Genomic DNA, 22694 nt, shown 5'->3' with positions numbered 1-22694 from the left:
ATTTTGATAATAGTCACACTTCTAGGAACGGATTAATTACGAAAAACGAGGGACCACTGTAGTAGTTTACTGAATATACCAGGTAAGGTGTATGGTAGGATTATTACTGAGTGAATTAGAGGTAAGATAGAGAGCAGGATTGCAGATGAAGAGAATATTTAGAATGAGTAGGGATGAGTAGATCAAGTGTTTACATTAAAGAATATAAGTGAACAATATTTAGATAAAGACAGGAAGTTTACTGCATTTATGGATTTAAAAAAGGAATGTTATAGGAGCAAATGTTAGATGTTACAAGTGTGTGAATGGGCAGTAAGTTACTAAATGCTGTAAAGAGTTTTTAAAGAGGAAGTGAGGCTCAGGTTAGGGTGTGTAGAAGAGAGGAGACTACTTCTGGTAAAAGTAGGCCTAGACAGGGGTGTGTAATGTCACCATGGTTGTTTAACATCTTTATAGATAGAGATGTAAAAGAAGCAAATGCTAGGTGTTGGGAAGAGGGGTGGATTAACTTCAGGGCCGGGCCCGTAGATCTCACGGCTTTATGTTCAGGGTCCAAAAATGTAGGGTCTACGCCATGAGCTCAGCTCACTCTGATAAACTGTGAGTGGTACATTTGGGTAGATATGAGAGAATACACCTATGTGGTATGTGTGCACCACATAAAAAAGATCCCAGCACCTGTATAAGAGAGAAAATTAAATCATGATTTTGATTAAACAGCAAATTTGCAGTGTATTTCGTATGTTTTATAGTTGTATTTGGATTTCTTCTATTTGATAGAATGGAAGAAAATTACAGAAATAGAGATGATTTTGATTGGTTTTGCACTGGAAAAAGGCTTGAAACTGAGCTCAAAGTAGCGGAAATGTTAAATTTTGCCGATATTCAAGAGTAAACAAACGACTCACACGCCCAAACACGCCCTGGTGGTCTAATATACATTCACAAATATGGTGATGATATTTATACAATATTACAGTATTGCACAACAGTAAATCTTCTATTTTTGGTGTGAATAAAAAATTTAATATGTGAATAAAAATCAAAATGGAATTTATTTGTAAAGCCTCAAAACATAATCAATGAACAGAGGAAAGTTAGTTTAGTGCCAGGAATGCTACATTGTTTATTCTGGACCCTATTTTGAAATTGAATATTTTGAACTTTGTGTTAAATTGGCCAAACACAATTTCCGATCACTTTTTTTTTAGTTGAAACAGTTGACTTGGCGATTTCTTGTGCTCAATCGAAGGGAAAAGAAGTAACATCAGTGAAATAGCTAAGAATTTGTTGATTGGAATAATGTAATTGGCCTAAAATGGGGGTCAAGTCGGCAAAAACGCCATTCAGAAAAGTCGCTGAACATCAAAATTCACAGAGCATAAATTCAAAATTTTTCCCCCAAATTTCGTACTTTTGTTTTATTACCTCACGAAAAGATTCTCTACGATTTCATAAAAAAAATAACAAATTTTTTTGAAAATTTGGACACTGGTGCGTGACTCCAGATTTGGGCCTTGGACCCTGGAAAGGGTAAGTGATGGGAAATCAAATACAAATGGGAGTTGTTACAGATACTGTTTGCTGATGATACTGTGCTTTTTGGGAGATCTAAAGAGAAGTGCAAAGGTTAGTGGATGAGTAGGGGGGTGTCAAAGGGAAAGTTGAAATTAAAAATATATAAGAGTAAGGCTCAGAGAGTATCAAATGAGTAGTAAAGAAAACTAGATATCACAGTGGGGGAGGGAGCATGGAAGAAGTGAATGTGCTCAGATATTTGGGAGTAGATTTGTCAGCAGATGATTTTATGAAGGATGAGGTTAACCATAGAATTGATGAAGGAAAAGGTGAGTGATAATGAAGAGTGTGAGACAAAAACGTTATTCATGGAGGCAAACAAGGGGAAAACAGCTCACTTAATGATGTACTTGTTTACCGACACGACTTACAACAGGTTTCCTGACTAGTATGCATACCTAAATTATGTATAATAGAGTTGATTTTCTATTCTGTTTATTACAATATACAGTACACTACTGAATAAACATTTAAAAATATACCAGAATTTTATACAGTGGACTTTAGATTTCATAGTCGTTTGGGTTTCGTGAATATTCGAAATAGTAAAGTTTTTTCAAAATTGGCTTGTGATAGTCATTTAGCTCGATAGTAGTCATTCATCCCAACGGCCCGAGCGCCCAACAACACCATTTACAGTTATGTGTCATTGTTTATCCGCCACTGAGCACGAACGCTGCTCATACATTTCGCAAACGACTTATTCGCTTTAGTGCTTGCAACAGCAAATAAGCCACCATGGGCCAAAAGAAAGCTCCTATGCCAGCCCTTTGAAAGAAGGTGATAAACACGAAAAATTCGAAAGAACATACCAGCCAGGGGACTTCTCCACACACACCAGTCAGGCACTTCTCCACACACCAGCCAGGGGACTTCCTCACATACCAGACAAGGTACTTCCCATACACACGATTTTCATTTGAGGGGCTTGTGCATTGAGTGAATAGAATTATCAAAGCTTATTGCTTGAGAAGCATTGAAAATTGGGTTGGCAAATATGATTCTGTTAGTGGGATGGTTTGTGAAGGACCTGCCCAGTATGGCCAACAGGTCTGCTGCAGTGTTCCTGTTTTCTTATGTTCCTATGTACACCAGCTGAGGAAATTGCTTCAGAGGAGGAGAAAGAGATAGGAAAGAAGATGCCTTCTTCAAAGGTTAAGGACATTTGCACAAAGTGGAGTGAGGTGCAAACATTTGTGGAGGAATATCACCCTAATCGTGTCCTCCTCCCATCTTCCATACACCAACAAGAGTCTTCAACAAAGTGTGATATTATTGCTTATACTCCATTTCTCATTCTTTTCTTTGTTAACACTTTTGGGTGCCTGGAATGGATTAATTGATTTACATTACTTTCATAGGAAAAAATTAATTCGTAAGTCGTTAGATTTGGGTTTAGTCACACTCTCTGAACGGATCAAACCTTTCAGGGTCACCAGGCTTTCTAAACTTGTTCTCAGGGTCGGAAATTTTGTAAGAAGAAGAAGAAGAAGAAGAAGAAGAAGAAGAAGAAGAAGAAGAAGGAAGAAGAAGAAAAGAAGAAGAAGAAGAACAAGAAGAGGAATAAGAAGAAGAAGAAGAAGAAGAAGAAGAAGAAGAAGAAGAAGAAGAAGAAGAAGAAGAAGAAGAAGAAGAAGAAGAAGAAGAAGAAGAAGAAGAAGAAGAAGAAGAAGAAGAAGAAGAAGAAGAAGAAGAAGAAGAAGAAGAAGATCTTATGAAATGATAAGAGAATCTCTTCCGATCATAATGACACAAAGTATGAAATTTGATGGAAAACTTATGGAATTATACTCGCGTAGCGTGTCTCAACGATGTTTATGCATTGGCGATTTCACCCACTTTGAGCTCCCATTTTCAGCCAATTCCAATGTACCAGACGACAAAATCATAACTATCTCGCTAGAACTCCATTTTTCTATCGAATGAGAACAAGAAACCACCCATTTACCAATTCTCATCTATCCAATGGGTGGTTCGAAATTGGCAACTTTGCCACATTCACAAATTTCAAAAGATGCCAATTTCCAAATACCTGAGTTTACCTGGAGAGAGTTCCGTCAACGCTCGGCGTCTGGCTGTAGACCAGGCCTCCTGGTGGATCAGAGCCTGATCAACCAGGCTGTTGCTGGCTGCACGCAAACCAACGCATTTGGCTCACAGTCCGCTGGTCAGGAACCGATTTAGGTGCTTGTCCAGTGCCAGCTTGAAGACTGCCAGGGTCTGTTGGTAATCCCTATGTATGCTGGGAGGCAGTTGAACAGTCTCGGCCCTGACACTTATTGTATGGTCTCTAATGTGCTAGGTCCAGAATAAACAAGACAGACATTCCTGGCGCTAAAATAAATTTTTTCTGTTCATTAGTCATGTCCCCAGGCCTCTTACATTTCTTTGCTTTCCACTATGAATTTTTATTCTCACAAAAAATAGAAGACTTACTGTTAGCAGACCACCGCATCAGTGTAGAAATGGTATAAATAATATCAGCACACTTGTAGAAAGAATATTAGACTCATCTGTTGACGGTATTGACGGTGGCATGATTTGTTTGCTTTTGAACTTTGGCAAAATCAACATTTTGCTACTTTGAGCTCAATTTCAAGTATTTGTCATTGTAAACCAATCAAAATCATCTCAATTCTGTAATATGTCTTCTATTCTATAAAATGAGACCAGGAAAACTAGAATACAACCATAAATAGCATACTAAAATATACTGCAAATTCTGTTTTAAAGTAAAAACATGGTCGGAGTTTTTTCTCATTATGACAGTGATGCTGCAGGATTTTTTTATACTTTGCACACTGACCACATAGACCATTCTTTCTCATATGCAGGCCTAGCAGCTTTCTCGCTAGATTTGAAAGCGCTAGAATTTATGCATACTAGAACGGCTCCAACCCCAGCAAGCCATACTATTATGGCACCAACCCTGGCGTGCAAGCCATACTATGCGGCACCAACCCTGGCGTGTTTACTTATGCGGACACCCTGCGAAGCCAACTAGTGCAACCAACCCTGAAAGGGTTAATTACAATAACTGGATGTCCACAAATGGTGCAAAGGTGACATTAAACAATATCAAAGATGGCTGACACAAACCCACTGCAATTAGTATGCTCTCACTTAGCGACAAATTCTTACTGATGTGGTCTTGGGAACGAACTCTGTCGTTATGAGGAGAGGCTGATAATGGTAACAGCACAGTTATATTTATTTATTTATTTATTTATTTATTAATTTGAATATGATACAGAGAAGTACAAGGAATAAATTTTTAAAGTGCAGCATGCAAAGTCTTTGTATGCAGAGCATTAGGGGCAGGCTTAAAATTAACTTAAGATTAATTAAGCAATGATATATTGTGGAAAAAAATTATTGTAAAACAGATAACAATTTAGTACAAATGAGTATTACAAAGATAGGTCATATGGTCATTTACTGGTTGCTGTGTAATCAGTAGAATGGTGTATTCTGTTAGGTAATAAAGTTAAATAATAACAAAGTTTGATTGGGTCACAGGTTGACATTTATGAGATACAATAATATACATATATGAGATACAATTTATGAGATACAATTATTCAGTATTTATTTTTATTATCACACTGGCCGATTCCCACCAAGGCAGGGTGGCCCGAAAAAGAAAAACTTTCACCATCATTCACTTCAACACTGTCTTGCCAGAAGGGTGCTTTACACTACAGTTTTTAAACTGCAACATTAACACCTCTCCTTCAGAGTGCAGGCACTGTACTTCCCATCTCCAGGACTCAAGTCCGGCCTGCCGGTTTCCCTGAACCCCTTCATAAATGTTATTTTGCTCACACTCCAACAGCACATCAAGTATTAAAAACCATTTTTCTCTATTCACTCCTATCAAACATGCTCAGGCATGCCTGCTGGAAGTCAAAGCCCCTCGAACACAAAACCTCCTTTACCCCCTCTCTCCAACCTTTCCTAGGCCGACCCCTACCCCGCCTTCCTTCCACTACAGACTGATACACTCTTGAAGTCATTCTGTTTCGCTCCATTCTCTCTACATGTCCGAACCACCTCAAAAACCCTTCCTCAGCCCTCTGGACAACAGTTTTGGTAATCCCGCACCTCCTCCTAACTTCCAAACTACGAATTCTCTGCATTATATTCACACCACACATTGCCCTCAGACATGACATCTCCACTGCCTCCAGCCTTCTCCTCGCTGCAACATTCATCACCCATGCTTCACACCCATATAAGAGCGTTGGTAAAACTATACTCTCATACATTCCCCTCTTTGCCTCCAAGGACAAAGTTCTTTGTCTCCACAGACCCCTAAGTGCACCACTCACTCTTTTCCCCTCATCACTTCTACGATTCACCTCATCTTTCATAGACCCATCCGCTGACACGTCCACTCCCAAATATCTGAATACATTCACCTCCTCCATACTCTCTCCCTCCAATCTGATATTCAATCTTTCATCACCTAATCTTTTTGTTATCCTCATAACCTTACTCTTTCCTGTATTCACTTTTAATTTTCTTCTTTTGCACACCCTACCAAATTCATCCACCAATCTCTGCAACTTCTCCTCAGAATCTCCCAAGAGCACAGTGTCATCCGCAAAGAGCAGCTGTGACAACTCCCACTTTGTGTGTGATTCTTTATCTTTTAACTCCACGCCTCTTGCCAAGACCCTCGCATTTACTTCTCTTACAACCCCATGTATAAATATATTAAACAACCACGGTGACATCACACATCCTTATCTAAGGCCTACTTTTATTGGGAAATAATTTCCTTCTTTCCTACATACTCTAACTTGAGCCTCACTATCCTCGTAAAAACTCTTCACTGCTTTCAGTAACCTACCTCCTACACCATACACTTGCAACATCTGCCACATTGCCCCCCTATCCACCCTGTCATACACCTTTTCCAAATCCATAAATGCCACAAAGACCTCTTTAGCCTTATCTAAATACTGTTCACTTATATGTTTCACTGTAAACACCTGGTCCACACACCCCCTACCTTTCCTAAAGCCTCCTTGTTCATCTGCTATCCTATTCTCCGTCTTACTCTTAATTCTTTCAATAATAACTCTACCATACACTTTACCAGGTATACTCAGCAGACTTATCCCCCTATAAATTTTACACTCTCTTTTATCCCCTTTGCCTTTATACAAAGGAACTATGCATGCTCTTTGCCAATCCCTAGGTACCTTACCCTCTTCCATACATTTATTAAATAATTGCACCAACCACTCCAAAACTATATCCCCACCTGCTTTTAACATTTCTATCTTTATCCCATCCATCCCGGCTGCCTTACCCCCTTTCATTTTACCTACTGCCTCACGAACTTCCCCCACACTCACAACTGGTTCTTCCTCACTCCTACAAGATGTTATTCCTCCTTGCCCTATACACGAAATCACAGCTTCCCTATCTTCATCAACATTTAACAATTCCTCAAAATATTCCCTCCATCTTCCCAATACCTCTAACTCTCCATTTAATAACTCTCCTCTCCTCTTTTTAACTGACAAATCCATTTGTTCTCTAGGCTTTCTTAACTTGTTAATCGCACTCCACAACTTTTTCTTATTTTCAACAAAAGTTGTTCTTGTATCCCATCTACCTTTTACTCTCAGTGTAGCTACAACTAGAAAGTGATCTGATATATCTGTGGCCCCTCTATAAACATGTACATCCTGAAGTCTACTCAACAGTCTTTTATCTACCAATACATAATCCAACAAACTACTGTCATTTTGCCCTACATCATATCTTGTATACTTATTTATCCTCTTTTTCTTAAAATATGTATTACCTATAACTAAACCCCTTTCTATACAAAGTTCAATCAAAGGGCTCCCATTATCATTTACACCTGGCACCCCAAACTTACGCACCACACCCTCTCTAAAAGTTTCTCCTACTTTAGCATTCAGGTCCCCTACCACAATTACTCTCTCACTTGGTTCAAAGGCTCCTATACATTCACTTAACATCTCCCAAAATCTCTCTCTCTCCTTTGCATTCCTCTCTTCTCCAGGTGCATACACGCTTATTATGACCCACTTCTCGCATCCAACCTTTACTTTAATCCACATAATTTATATTCACAGGTAATGAATTCCAGATTTTAGGGCCTTTTATGTGCAGTGAGTTTTTGCATAGCCTGAGATGGACACGAGGAACATCAAAGAGTGATCTGTGCCTTGTGTTATGGTCATGTGTTCTGTTAAGGTTGGTAAGGAGATGTTTGAAGGGAGGGTTTATGTCAGAGTTAAGTGTTCTATGTATGTAGTAGGTGCAGTAATAAGTATGGATGTTTTGTATTGTGAGTAGGTTTAGAGTTTTAAATATTGGTGGAGTGTGTTGTCTGTCATGGGAATTTGTTATCATTCTGACTGCAGCCTTTTGCTGGGTGATTAGTGGTCTGAGATGGTTTACTGTTGTTGAGCCCCATGCACAAATTCCATAGGTGAGATAGGGGTAAATAAGTGAGTGATATAGGGCCAGGAGGGCTGACTGTGGAACATAGTACCACATCTTTGATAGTATGCCTACGGTCTTGGAATTTTTTTTGGAAATTTGTTGTACATGTGTTTGAAATTTGAGTCTATTATCAAGGTGGATTCCTAAGAATTTTCCCTCTGTGAGTTTTGTGATAGGTGATCCATTTATCATTATGTTTAGACACTCATCTGTAGCTCTGTTACCAAACTGAATGTAGTAGGTTTTGTCAATGTTTAGAGTAAGTTTGTTGGTCCTCATCCAGGTTGATATTTTCTGTAATTCGGTATTTACAGTATTGGCTAGCATGACTGGGCTCGGGTGAGAGTAGACGTATGTAGTGTCATCTGCAAATAGTGTGGGTTTGAGTAGTTGCGATGCATTTGGTAGGTCATTTATGTATATGAGAAAGAGAAGAGGGCCTAGGACACTTCCCTGTGGGACACCAACTGTAATTGGCTGTGCGCATGGTGTGAAGCATGGGTTATAGATGCTGCAGCAAGGAGGAGGCAGGAGGCAGTGGAGATGTCATGCTTAAGGGCGATGTGTGGTGTAAATATTATACAGAGAATTTGTAGTGTGGAAATTGGGAGGTGTGGAGTTACAAAAAGTATTAATCAGAGGGTTGAAGAGAGGTTATTGAGGTGGTTTGATCATTTAGAGAGGATGGAGCAAAATAAAATGACTTAGAGGGTGTATAAATCTGTAGTGGAGGGGAGGAGAGGTATGGGTCATCCTAGGAAAAGATGGAGGGAGGGGATAAAAGAGGTTTTGTGTGCATGGGGGTTGGACATGCAGCAGGCATGTGTGAGCATGTTAGATAGGAGTGAATGGAGACGAATGGTTTTTGGGACCCGATGAGCTGTTGGAATGTGAGCAGGGTAATATTTTGTGAAGGGATTCAGGGAAACCAGTTATCCAGACTTAGAGTCCTGGAGGTGGGAAATACAAAGCCTGCACTTTAAAGGAGGGGTTGAGATATTGACTGTTTGGAGTGACATCTGAACTGTCATATCTGGGCACCTCTGTAAAGACAGTGATTATGTGTGAATGACGGTGAAAGTGTTTCTTTTTCGGGTCACCCAGACTCGGTGGGAGATGGCGGGAGTGTTGAAAAAATAAAATAATAAGAAAGTTTAACCCTTAACACTTTCAGGGTCAACAGGCCCTCTCCCAAACTTGTTCTCAGGGTCGAAAAATATTCGAAAAAAAAAAAAAATTCTTATGAAATGAAATTTTTTTTTGTATTATAGGCCCAAAAAAATTTTTTTACGATCAATACTTACAGAGATACGGAGGCATGAAGTTGACAGACATTGAACCACATACGACAGCATCACCAACTGCTGGTCGCCCGGTAATAAGTTATTATGTTTTTTCTACTTTTTTCTTTTATTATTTAATATTTTATTTTTCAAGTAATTTTTATGGCCTCTGAGACCAATATAAAGACTATTTGGTACGTATTCACTCATTGTATACTACACAATAATAGCACAAACTTTGCTATCATTATACTGTTTACAAAACATTTTACACAAACCAACAATAAAAAATATTGTTTATTACTATTTTTCTATCATATATATACACATATAGAGTCACTGGACAGGTTCCTATAACTACAAGAGTTTCTGAAAGCTTGTAGTTGTGTGTGGGTAGACTTGTAAATATGCTGAGTCACCGGTGTGTCTTGTGTCGCAAAGATGCATCATACCACCACTCACTAACCCTCACTGCCTTCCACAACACATCCCTTCCTCCCCACACACCTACCTTCCTTCTTTCCTTCCTTCCTACCTTTCCTCCTTCCTACCTTCCATCTTTCCTTCCTGTCATCTCTTCCTACCTACCTTCCCTCCTTCCTCCTTCCTTCCTTACTTCTTCCTTCCTTTCTTTCTTCATTCAATTAATTTTATGGCCTGTGAGACCAATATAAGGTATACTGAATGTATATTTACTCGTTGTATGCTACACAATAACCGCACAGTCATTATATTGTTTACAAAACATGTTTACACACACCAACAAAAAAAATATTGTTTATTACTATATTTCTATTACATATATACACATATAAAGTCACTGGACACTTCCCAGAACTGCTACAGCTTCTGTAAAGTTAGTAGTTGTTGTGTGGGGGTGGACTTGTAAATATGCTGAGTCACCGGCATAATCAGTGTCACAATGACAAATAATACCCTATCTCACCACCCTCACTGCCTGTCAACTTCCTCTTCACCCCACCAACCCACATGGAAATAAGTCACTGTCTGAATTTTTTGGGTTATCCTAGGTTTATGGTCTTCTTCCTTCCTTCCTCCCTTTCTTCATATCTTCCTTCTGTCCTTCCTTCCTTCCTTGAGGTTTCCTGGGCATTGCTTTTGGTCAGAAACTCCTCAAAACCAAGAAATTCATCATCATTGACATTTCCATCTATGTTTGAACTGTCACTTGGGAACAAAAGAGCCCCATTTAGCCAAAGAGTGAGAAGTTTCTTAGCACTAGACATGATGAACAAGGTGTAATAAAATGGCTTTCCCCACAATGCACCACTGGGTCCCTGATTTTCTTTGTATCGCACACACTGACCATGGAGACCCATTCTCTCACACCTAGGACTACCAACCTTTTCCTGCTTGATTTGAGGACGCTAGAATTTATGCGTACTATTATGTCAATAACCCTGGCATATAAGACCTACTAGTACGTCAGAAACCTCAAAAGGGTTAAACTGTCCAAACGTAGATCTATGTTTGCATGTGTAACGCTCCAAACGTAGATCTACATTTGTTTACATAAGAAACAATGTAAAATCAAATGCAGATCTACATTTGGAGTGCTATGCGTGCAAATATAGATCTACGTTGGGACAGTTTAACCCTTTGACTGTTTGGTCGTATATATATGTCTTATGAGCCAGTGTTTTGTACGTATTAATATGCATAAATTCTAGCAGCTTCAAATCAAGCAGGAGAAAGCAAGTAGGCCCACATGTGAAAAAATGGGTCTGTGTGGTCAGTGTGCACCACATAAAAAATCCTGCAGCACACAGTGCATAATGAGAAAAAAAACTGATCATTTTTTTGGATTAAAACGCCGACTTTGAGGTGTATTTTCGTATAGCATTTATTATTGTATTCTCATTTTCATGGTCTCACATGATAAAATGGAAGACATATTACAGAAATTGAGATGATTTTGATTGGTTTCACAATGAAAAGTACCTTGAAATTGAGCTCAAATTAACAGAAATGTTCGATACACAAATAACCCGCACATAAAAGACAGAAGCTTACGACGACGTTTCGGTCCGACTTGGACCATTGACAAAGTCACACTAACAGAGGAGGAGCAGGACGGCTATATATAGGCAGGAAGAGGTGGAGGTAGTAGTAGTGGTAGTAGTAGTAGTAGTAGTAGTAGTACAAGAATTGTATATAATACCGACAGGATGAAATGACACATGCACAACACCCGGGCATCTCCACCGTAGACGCTTCGCCATCCAGCCAGCCACTGGATGGCGAAACGTCCACAACAAAGACAACCAGACGCCGCACATGTGTCTAATTTCATCAGTAGATGTAGTAGAAGAAGAAGAGGTAGTAGTAGTGGTAGTGGTAGAAGTGGGAAATAAGGAAGACGAGCCAGTCAAATACAAAGGAAGGGGAGCACTGCAAGAGAGCTAGAAACCCACAGAGGGAGAGCAAGCGCACCGAGGTGCGTGAAAGGGGAAGTGGTGAAATAAAATAAAGAAGGAACAGAAACACGAGACAGGAGAGAGAAAGACAACCCAGAGGAGAAAAGGAGAGAGGAAAGGGGAAGAGGAAGAAGAAAAAGAAGAAGAAGAAAAAATGAGGATTCAGGTTAAGTCACGGGTGTTCTGAAGTTTGGAGCATTTTACAATGTAGTGGGAGAGGAAGGCATCTACAGAGACGAAGCCAGGGCTAAGGTTCATACAAGGAAAGTTGTGTATAAGAGAGGATTCAACTAAACGGCGACTGTCCGAGTTGGAAGTAGGGAAGACAGTTTTAGCAGAAGACCAGTCAATAGGATGGCTATGATCTCTGACGTGACAGAAAAGAGCATTGTTAGTGTCGGCAAGCCTAACACTATTTTTGTGCTCCCTAAGTCTGTCAGAAAGAGATCGACCAGTTTCTCCAAAGTATTGAAGAGGACAGGAGGAGCAAGAAATAGAGTAGACACCAGGAACATCTGTAGAGGGAGGAGAGGTATGAACGAGATTAGTGCGAAGAGTGTTAGTCTGGCGGAAGGTAAGCTTGATGTCTATGGCCTTCCCAAAACTCATAAACCTGATATTCCTCTTCGTCCTATCATATCCTCTAGAGGTCCTGTCTCTTATTCTCTTGCTTCTTGGCTGGCCAAAACCCTCACTCCCTTTCTTGGTACTTTTTCTCCTGCCCACCTCCGTCACTCCCAAGACTTCATTGAACGGGTTCGCTCTCTCCCAACCTGTAAGATGCTTAGTCTTGACGTTGAGTCCCTCTTCACCAATGTCCCTCTTGATGATGTCCTTGATTTCCTTAGAGAGAAGGCCCATGAAGGGTTTCTTCATCTCCCTATCCCCACTGATGTCTTTCTTGATCTGATCCGCCTCTGTGTGGACTCTAACTCCTTTTCCTTCCAAGGGAAATATTATTCCCAAACCTTCGGTGTCGCTATGGGCTCTCCTCTCTCTCCTGTCCTTGCTAATCTTTACATGGAATACTTCGAGACTGTTCTTCTTCCTACCCTCGATGTGCAACCTTCACTCTGGCTCCGCTATGTGGATGACATCTTTGCTCTGTGGCCTCATGACTCCAGTCTCTTCCAACCTTTTCTTGAAGCTCTTAACAATCTTGCCCCTTCCATTAAGTTTAAAGCTGAATGGGAATCTAATTCCTTACTTCCTTTCCTTGATGTCCATGTCCACCGCTCAGATACAGGTTTTTCCTTTTCCGTTTACCGTAAACCTATGCACAGTGGCATGTACATTCACTACTTTTCCTATCATGCTTCCCCTGTCAAGAAAAGTGTTCTTATCTCCCTCTTTCTCCGTGCCCTCCGCATCTGTGATCCTCAGTTCCTTCCAGCAGAAATTTCCACTCTTTATAATTCGTTCTCCCGTCTTGGCTACCCTTCCCATTTCATAGACTCTGCCCTCTCACGTGCTAAACGCAATTTCTTCTCTCCCAAACTCTCTACTCATGGGAACTCTTCTATCCTCTGCCTTCCCTACATTTCCGGTCTTTCTAATATCAACAATTCTCTCCGTCCCTTAGACATCAAGCTTACCTTCCGCCAGACTAACACTCTTCGCACTAATCTCGTTCATACCTCTCCTCCCTCTACAGATGTTCCTGGTGTCTACTCTATTTCTTGCTCCTCCTGTCCTCTTCAATACTTTGGAGAAACTGGTCGATCTCTTTCTGACAGACTTAGGGAGCACAAAAATAGTGTTAGGCTTGCCGACACTAACAATGCTCTTTTCTGTCACGTCAGAGATCATAGCCATCCTATTGACTGGTCTTCTGCTAAAACTGTCTTCCCTACTTCCAACTCGGACAGTCGCCGTTTAGTTGAATCCTCTCTTATACACAACTTTCCTTGTATGAACCTTAGCCCTGGCTTCGTCTCTGTAGATGCCTTCCTCTCCCACTACATTGTAAAATGCTCCAAACTTCAGAACACCCGTGACTTAACCTGAATCCTCATTTTTTCTTCTTCTTCTTTTTCTTCTTCCTCTTCCCCTTTCCTCTCTCCTTTTCTCCTCTGGGTTGTCTTTCTCTCTCCTGTCTCGTGTTTCTGTTCCTTCTTTATTTTATTTCACCACTTCCCCTTTCACGCACCTCGGTGCGCTTGCTCTCCCTCTGTGGGTTTCTAGCTCTCTTGCAGTGCTCCCCTTCCTTTGTATTTGACTGGCTCGTCTTCCTTATTTCCCACTTCTACCACTACCACTACTACTACCTCTTCTTCTTCTACTACATCTACTGATGAAATTAGACACATGTGCGGCGTCTGGTTGTCTTTGTTGTGGACGTTTCGCCATCCAGTGGCTGGCTGGATGGCGAAGCGTCTACGGTGGAGATGCCCGGGTGTTGTGCATGTGTCATTTCATCCTGTCGGTATTATATACAATTCTTGTACTACTACTACTACTACTACTACTACTACCACTACTACTACCTCCACCTCTTCCTGCCTATATATAGCCGTCCTGCTCCTCCTCTGTTAGTGTGACTTTGTCAATGGTCCAAGTCGGACCGAAACATCGTCGTAAGCTTCTGTCTTTTATGTGCGGGTTATTTGTGTATCGTTCCAGTCACGGTATTGTGCCTTTTTGTTATTTATTCAGAAATGTTCGATTTTTACCAATGTTCAAGAGTAAGCAAATCACACCACACATTCAATACACATCAACTGGGGAGTCTAATATTCTTTCACTAGTGCACTGATATTATTTACACCATTTTTACAATAATGCAGTAGTCTGCATAACAGTAAATTTTGTATTTTTTGTATGAATAAAAAATCTAAATAGAAAGTAATAGTAATAAAAGAGGGACCTAGAGACGTGACTAATGAACAGAGGATATGTTATTTTAATGCCAAGAATATCTACATTGTTTATTCTGGACCCTATTTTGAAATTGGCATCTTTTTTAATTTGCGTGAAATTGGCCAAATTGACAATTTCTGACCACTTTATTGGGTAGTTTAAATCGGTAAATGGGCAGTTTCTTGTACTCAACTGATAGAAAAAATGGAGTTCTAAAGAAATAACTATGAGTTTGGTAAACTGGAACAACGGAATTGGCCAAAATCAGGGCTCAAAGTCGGCGAAATCGCCGATGCGTATATGTCGCCAAGACTGCTAACTTCGCGGGAGCGTAATTCCCTGAGTTTTCGACCAAATTTCGTACTTTTGGTGTCATTGCCATCGGGTAAAGATTCTCTATCATTTCATAAGAAAAAATGATTTTTTTTTCCAGAAATGGGCTTGCGACAGTCAAAGGGTTAAGGGTTACTGTATTATTTACTCTTCACCTTGTTGAAAATTTAAATTCACATATGTCTCAGTTTCAGAATTCTATTAGGCCCTGAGTTTTTATGTTATATTTCAAGATATTGGCAGTTTGGAGGGATATGTTGTGTATCTTTATATGTATATGCTTCTAAACTGTTGTATTCTGAGCACCTCTGCAAAAACAGTGATAATGTGTGAGTGTGGTGAAAGAGTTGAATGATGATGAAAGTATTTTCTTTTTGGGGATTTTCTTTCTTTTTTGGGTCACCCTGCCTCGGTGGGAGACGGCCAACTTGTTGAAAAAAAAAAAAAAAAAAATTCAGGAAACAAACAAAGAGGACCAAAATTAACAGAACTTGCCTGGAACTCCATTGTAGGTTGAAAGAACTAAATTTAAGGTAAAAGTAGACATCATGGCACAAAAGAATACCCTCCAAGTTAGTCCCTGGTTCCAGAAGCTGGCTCCCTCTTCCAAGGAGAACAACACACCACCTGAAAACAATGGCTGGTTAAAACAGTAAACAACTCTTGAATAGTGCCTTTATGGAATTACTCTGTACTCTTTGTATTCCTGGCAGACAGATGTTGAGAAAAAACTACCATTTTCCCTGGAGCTAACAATATTATTATAATATGTAATTGCCTTGACATACTTTGTGAGGACTGAATGCACTTTCCTTCAGATATCTTAACTAATCATTCATATCACTGATGTGAGGTCATTCTTAAAGTAACTACTGGAAATGAGTGGGATAAGCAACACACACAACTTCTGTGTATTCTTTTCACCCTAGCAGGCACCTAGGCCAATGCTGCATTGGCTTAGTCCAGTTTACCAAGCTAAAGTGAACCGAGATGACCTGTGAAAAAAAACATTTTATAATCTACTGAAGGATTTGTGAAAATCCTATGTCAACAAATGTGTGCTTTCTATTTTGTTAATCAAATTAGAGTTGTTCTTAATATGTAATGGTTAAACAATAATGAAAACAAAAAAGGATATTCATGAAATACTCCATGGGGAAGTGAAAAAGAATTCTTCCTCCGTAAGCCATGAGTGTTGTAAGAGGCAACTAAAATGCCAGGAGCAAGAGGCTAGTAACCCTTTCTCGTGTATACATTACTAAATTTCAAAAGAGAAACTTTCATTTTTCTTTCTGGGTTACCCTTCCTCGGTGGGATACTGCTGGTTTCTTGAAAGAAGATTTATGAAGTACAGTATTTAGAAAGGTTCAGTGCAACCAACCCACATGCATTGATTTTGATCTATGCAAAATCTTCTGTATAAATTTCCACCAAATTAATAATAATATCATCATCACATTAAGCACTAAACCCAAAGGGCTAACCAAATTAACAGGCTCTATAGCAGCATTAGTACAAGTGACATTCTTGTTGGGGTATGACCTATGGCAAAACCCAGAGAAAAAAATAAATATACAGTAGTACTATACAACTGTACTGTACTGTAACTGCCTCTCAGTTTCATACAAATTTATCACAAAGTATGGGTTAGCAATAACGTGCTTTGTCCCTACTAATAACTCAGGGATTATCACCCCTGCAGCCTGGTCTTGGACCAGGCTTTCTAGTTAATAGTAAAGGTGTTGTTGCTTATTGCATACAGCCATATGCAAACACCGTAGCCTGGCTGATCAGGAAATAGTTGAAGGAAGTTCAACTTGTGATTTTAGTGTATACTTAACCCTTAAACTGTCCAAACATAGATCTACGTTCACATGCGTAGTGCTCCAAAAGTAGATCTACGTTTTTTTACATACTTTCAAATGTTGAAAAAACGTAGATCTATGTTTGGACAGTTTAAGGGTTAAAGATTGACACCCAACCAAAATTCAAACCATTAGGTACAGCTTGCGAGAATCTGCCTTGGCTTTCACGAGTAAGAAAACTTCTGCTTCAATTTTAATACACTGGCACAGTGTTATTTTGTATGCTAATATTTCTTAAGTCATCATATTTGGATTTGGTTCTTAGGGTTTAAAATTCCATATAACATTTGTTCTAAATGGCTTGGTTAAGGAGCAGATCATCTGCCCACTCAAGTGAGCATCTGGCTGAAAGTGAAGTGATGTGAAGTGTGTGCTGCTAGTTGTTTTGTATTATTATTATTATAATCAAGGGGGAAGCGCTAAACCCGGAGGATTATACAGCGCCTGGGGGGGGGGATGTGGAAGGCATTCAGGCTTAATTCGGGGAACTGGAGCACAGATCCAATTCCCTAAATCAAGAGCCCCTCACCAACATCAAGGAACCTTCCTTGAGGGGTAGTTGTTTTGTAGCCACTTATGCTCTGGTCAACCACCATTGCCCCACGCTGCCTCAACCACTCATACCTTGCTGACTATTTATTTATAAGTGATACACATAATGCTGATATTTATTATATAATTATTACAATGGATATGTCTGGATATGTCTTTTAAGGATAGTAAATAAACACTTGTAGTTTCTGTGGTAACAGTGGTAAGAGTGATGCATGTGTCAAGGCAAAGAAATGAGCTATTAGCTTCGAGAGCAATACAGGTGTCAGTGGTAGTACCAAATATAGTTAAGCATTAGTGTAGTTTGTCAAGCATTAGTGAAGCATAAGAGAAAGTCACAATTAGATAAAGTAGATACTGTAAGTATAACTTGTCTTATGAAAGTGTGTGAAGTTGGTACAACAGTGTATGATTTAAAGACACAAAGCAAACACCTCTTTTATAGACACTGTTTCTAGATACAATTTATGTGGGACTGCAAGCAAAGACATTCATGTTTTATACATATAGATTTTCCAGTGGAGAATAGGAGGTATTCCTGAGATAATTCTGATAGACAAAACAATATTCATATCTAAAATGTGTACACTCATGAATGACTGAACAGATTTGAGAAGTGCTATGGCAAGTTATTACTTCTCTAAGATTTTGAATTTAAATTTTTATTTTTTTTATTACAGCCTCTCCTCACTTAACGACGGAGTTCCATTCCCAAGACCACGTCAGTAAATGAATGCGTCGCTAAGTAAGGAACATACTATAATGGTAGTGGGTTTGTGTCAACCATCCTTGATATTGTTTTAATGTCACCTATGTACCATTTATAACATTTCTAAACGAGTACATCGCTAAGTGACTTCGGGCGTTTCCCACCAAGGCAGGGTGGCCCAAAAAAGAAAAACTTCTATCATCATTCACTCCATCACTGTCTTGCTACAGGCATGCTTACACTAGTTTTAAAACTTAAACATTAACACCCCTCCTTCCGAGTGCCAGCACTGTACTTCCCATCTCCAGGAATCGAGTCCAGCCTGCCGGTTTCCCTGAACCTCTTCACAAACGTTACCTTGCTTACACTCCAACAGCATGTCAAGTCCTAAAAACCATTTGTCCCCATTTGCTCCTATCTAACACGCTCAAGCATGCTTGCTGGAAATCGAAGCCCCTCTCACACATAACCTCCTCTACCCAATCCCTCCAACCTTTCCTAAGCTGACCCCTACCCCACCTTCCCTCCACTACAGATTTACACACTCTCCAAGTCATTCTATTTCATTCCATCCTCTCTATATGTCCAAACCATCTCAATAATCCCTCCTCAGCCCTCTGGATAATAGTTTTGGTAATCCTGCACATCTCCAAACTATGGATTCTCTGCATTATATTCACACAACACATTGCCCTCAGACATGACATCTCCACTTTCTCCAGCCTTCTCCTTGTTGCAACATTCACCACCCATGCCTCACACCCACACAAGACCATTGGTATAACTATATTCTCATACATTCCCCCCTTTGCTTTCATGGATAAAGTTCTTCGTCTCCACAGACTCCTCAGTGCACCACTCACCTTTTTCCCTTCATCAATTCTATGATTCACCTCATCTTTCATAGACCCATCTGCTGACATGTCCGCTTCCAAATATCTGAATATATTCACCTCCTCCATACTCTCTCCCTCCAATCTGATATCAAATCTTCCGTTACCTAATTTTTTTGTTATCCTCATCACCTTACTCTTTCCTATATTCACTTTTTATTTCCTTCTTTTACATGCCCTACCAAACTCATCAACCAACCTCTGCAACTTCTATTCAGAATCTCTCAAAAGCAGAGTGTCATCAATTTAAATTTTACTTACATTATTTATATATTATAATCCTAGGTAGTAGGTTGGTAGACAGCAACCCCCAGGTAGGTACTACCGTCCTGCCAAGTGAGTGTCAAACAGAAGCCTGTAATTTCTTTACATGATGGTAGGATTGCTGGTGTCTGTTTTCTGTCTTATAAACAAGCATTAGTTCAGGTGCATTTTGCTACTTCTAGTTACACTTAGGTCACACTACACATGCATAGACAAGCATATACAGTGGAACCTCGTTTTCTGGCCACTGCTTTTATCAGCTGATTCGTATTTAGGCAGTTTTTCGGCTGAAATTTTACACCACATTTCGGCCGTTGCCTCGTATATCAGCTGTATTAGATGCGTCAGCCCGTAAGTGAGTCAGTCTCCCTTTGTCTGTCGGCAAGTGAGCATATACTCTGTGTATTCATCCAAACATTTCCTTAAAATCCATTGTTTTTGGTAGTTTTTTTTTATTAAGTGTTAGTGAAATAAGGCACCATGGGCTCCAAGAAAGTTCCTAGTAAAGTTCCTTTGGTAAAGAAAGTGAGAAACACGATGGAATTTAAGAAGGAAGTAATAGAAAAATATGAGTGGGGTGTTCAGGTGCTGGAACTTGCCAGGATGTATGGCAAAAACAAATCAGCAATCACTTCTATCCTGGCAAAGAAAGAACAAATCACGGAAGCTGATGTGGCTTGTTTATTACCCCTTTAAGGGTCCATGCCGTAGATCTGTGACTATACATTGAGGGGTCCAAACCTTAGATGTACGCAAAAATTCTAGAGGCGTCAAATTTAGCGCGAGAAGGCTGGTAGGCCTACATCTGAGAGAACCGGTCTGCGTGGTATGTGTGCACCGTAAACAAAAATTCTAGGCACCTGCATGGCATTGTGGGAACACTGCCTCAGTTACCTTTGTTCACCATGCCTTGTCGCAAGGCAGCTCTCACTCCAAGGCGAATTGGGACTCTCCTCTTCCTATCTGAAAGTTCTGACTCTAATGGAAGTGGAAATGAAGACGAATTCTATGGCTTTGAACAATTAGTGACCAAAAGGAATGGCCAGGATATTGAAAATAGTGCAGAAAATCCTGACAATCCTCAACCTTCTACCTCTGGTGTGGGCACGTCTCAGTCATGTTCAGTTGTACCTCGTCGCAAGAGAAAACTAATATTTTCACGTGGCCAGGCCTTAGACTTCAGTAATGATGACGATAGTGATGTGGATTGTGATTTTATTGCTCTTGACGATCATTCGAGTAGTGATAGTGAGGAATCATATTCACCAGTGAAGTGTCGGTATATACGCCGCCACATGCACTCGGGGGAATGTTCCCTATGCAATGCCCAGGGGATGCAGTAAATCCCGGAGAACATCCTGTGGCCCTACACCAGGAATAGACAGTGAAAGTAAGGATGATGTGGCTACACTTGACATGGATAGACGACAGACATCAGTAGGTGGTGGTATTGGTGGTGATGGTGGTAGTGGTGATGGTAGTGCCACGGCCATGCATGACTCACAAGCCCAGGCTGGGACCCACGCCGCTGACTCCTCAGCTCAAGGACAAAGCGGAGCGTCAGCCATCGCCCCACCACAACCGCAATTACCACCACAACCAGCTTATGATGTCCAGTATCCACCAGCAAACCGTATCTGGGATTGGCAACAAAATCCCAATTTTGTTCCCAAGCCCCACCAGTTTGACGACTCTCAGAGTGGAATTCTACCAACTTGTTCCCTTGGAAACACTGCAAATGAACTGGAATTCTTTGAACTATTCTTTAACCAGCCCTTGATGGAAACAATTGTCAGGGAAAGTAGCAAGTATTTTGAGTACACCATGGCAAATACGATCATATCACCACAGTCAAGACTATTCCGATGGAAAGAGACAACTGTTGCTGAAATGTATTTGCTTTTCGGAACAATAATGCTTATGCCTCATGTCTATAAGCATAATATAAAATCATACTGGTCCACAGATCGGCTAATTTGTACCCCGGCCTTCAATGAAATCATCCCAGTGAATAGGTTTATCTTACTGTTATGTATGTTGCACTTCTCTGACAAAACCAGGCCTGACAGAAGTGACAGGTTAAACAAGATTGAAAATGTTTTTATGTATCTCAAACGTAAGTTCAACATATACTTTTATCCATTCAAGAATCTTGCAACTGACAAGTCTTTGATTTTGTTCAAAGGTAGACTGTCATTCAAGCAGTATATACCGAGCAAGAGGAAACGCTTTGGTATATAACTGTTTGTACTCTGTGACTGGCAGTGGCCTGGTATTGGATATTATTGTATACACGGGAAGTAAAACATTGAAAAATACCAGGATGTTATTGGGTATCTCAGGTGACGGAGAAACATTGCCTATGCTCTCATTAGCCCATCTATCCTCCAATAGCTGTTTATATCTTACCCTAACTGCCTCCTCTTTTAGTTTATAAACCTTCACCTCTCTCTTCCCTGATACTTCTATTCTCCTTGTATCCCATCTACCTTTTACTCTCAGTGTAGCTACAACTAGAAAGTGATCTGATATATCTGTGGCCCCTCTATAAACATGTACATCCTGAAGTCTACTCAACAGTCTTTTATCTACCAATACATAATACAACAAACTACTGTCATTTCGTCCTACATCATATCTTGTATACTTATTTATCCTCTTTTTCTTAAAATATGTATGTGGAGGAAGTAGTAGGTAAATTTGGGGTGTCAGGGTTAAATGTAAATAGGGAGCCTTTAATTGAGCTATGTGTAGAAAGAGATTTGGTAATAAGTAATACATATTTTATGAAAAAGAGGATAAATAAATATACAAGGTATGATGTAGCACGTAATGAAAGTAGTTTGTTAGATTATGAATTGGTGGATAAAAGGTTGATGGGTAGGCTCCAGGATGTACATGTTCATAGAGGGGCAACTGATATATCGGATCATTATTTAGTTGTAGCTACAGTTAGAGTAAGAGGTAGATGGGACAAGAGGAAGGTGGCAACAACAAGTAGGAGAGAAGTGAAAGTGCATAAACTAAGGGAGGAGGAAGTTTGGGTGAGATATAAGCAACTATTGGCAGAAAGGAGGGCTAGTGCAAAGATGAGTAGTGGGGGGGCTGAAGAGGGTTGGATGAGTTTTAAAAATGCAGTATTAGAATGTGGGGCAGAAGTTTGTGGTTATAGGAGGGTGGGGGAAGGAGGAAAGAGGAGTGATTGGTGGAATGATGAAGTAAAGGGTGTGATTAAAGAGAAAAAGTTAGCTTATGAGAGGTTTTTACAAAGCAAAAGTGTTATAAGAAGAGCAGAGTATATGGAGAGTAAAAGAAAGGTGAAGAGAGTGGTGAGAGAGTGCAAAAGGAGAGCAGATGATAGAGTGGGAGAGGCACCGTCAAGAAATTTTAATGAAAATAAGAAAAAATTTTTGGAGTGAGTTAATATA

The 22694-nt window shown here is 40.0% G+C and overlaps 1 protein-coding gene across 1 annotated transcript in view; it reads right to left on the bottom strand.

The window, feature by feature from the left end:
* The window catches only part of LOC128688713 (H(+)/Cl(-) exchange transporter 7), a 147234-nt gene that overhangs the window by 31445 nt on the left and 93095 nt on the right, over nucleotides 1-22694 (bottom strand). The window contains exon 8 of the mRNA XM_070084596.1: nucleotides 15479-15610. Coding sequence (XP_069940697.1) covers nucleotides 15479-15610 — 132 coding nt within the window. The remainder of the gene's footprint in view (nucleotides 1-15478; nucleotides 15611-22694) is intronic.

The sequence above is a fragment of the Cherax quadricarinatus genome, chromosome 13, assembly GCF_038502225.1.
Source record: "Cherax quadricarinatus isolate ZL_2023a chromosome 13, ASM3850222v1, whole genome shotgun sequence".
NCBI classification, from domain to species: Eukaryota; Metazoa; Arthropoda; class Malacostraca; order Decapoda; family Parastacidae; genus Cherax; species Cherax quadricarinatus.
The sequence above is the reverse complement of the archived record's forward strand: the minus strand, read 5'-3'. Positions and strand labels throughout refer to the sequence as shown.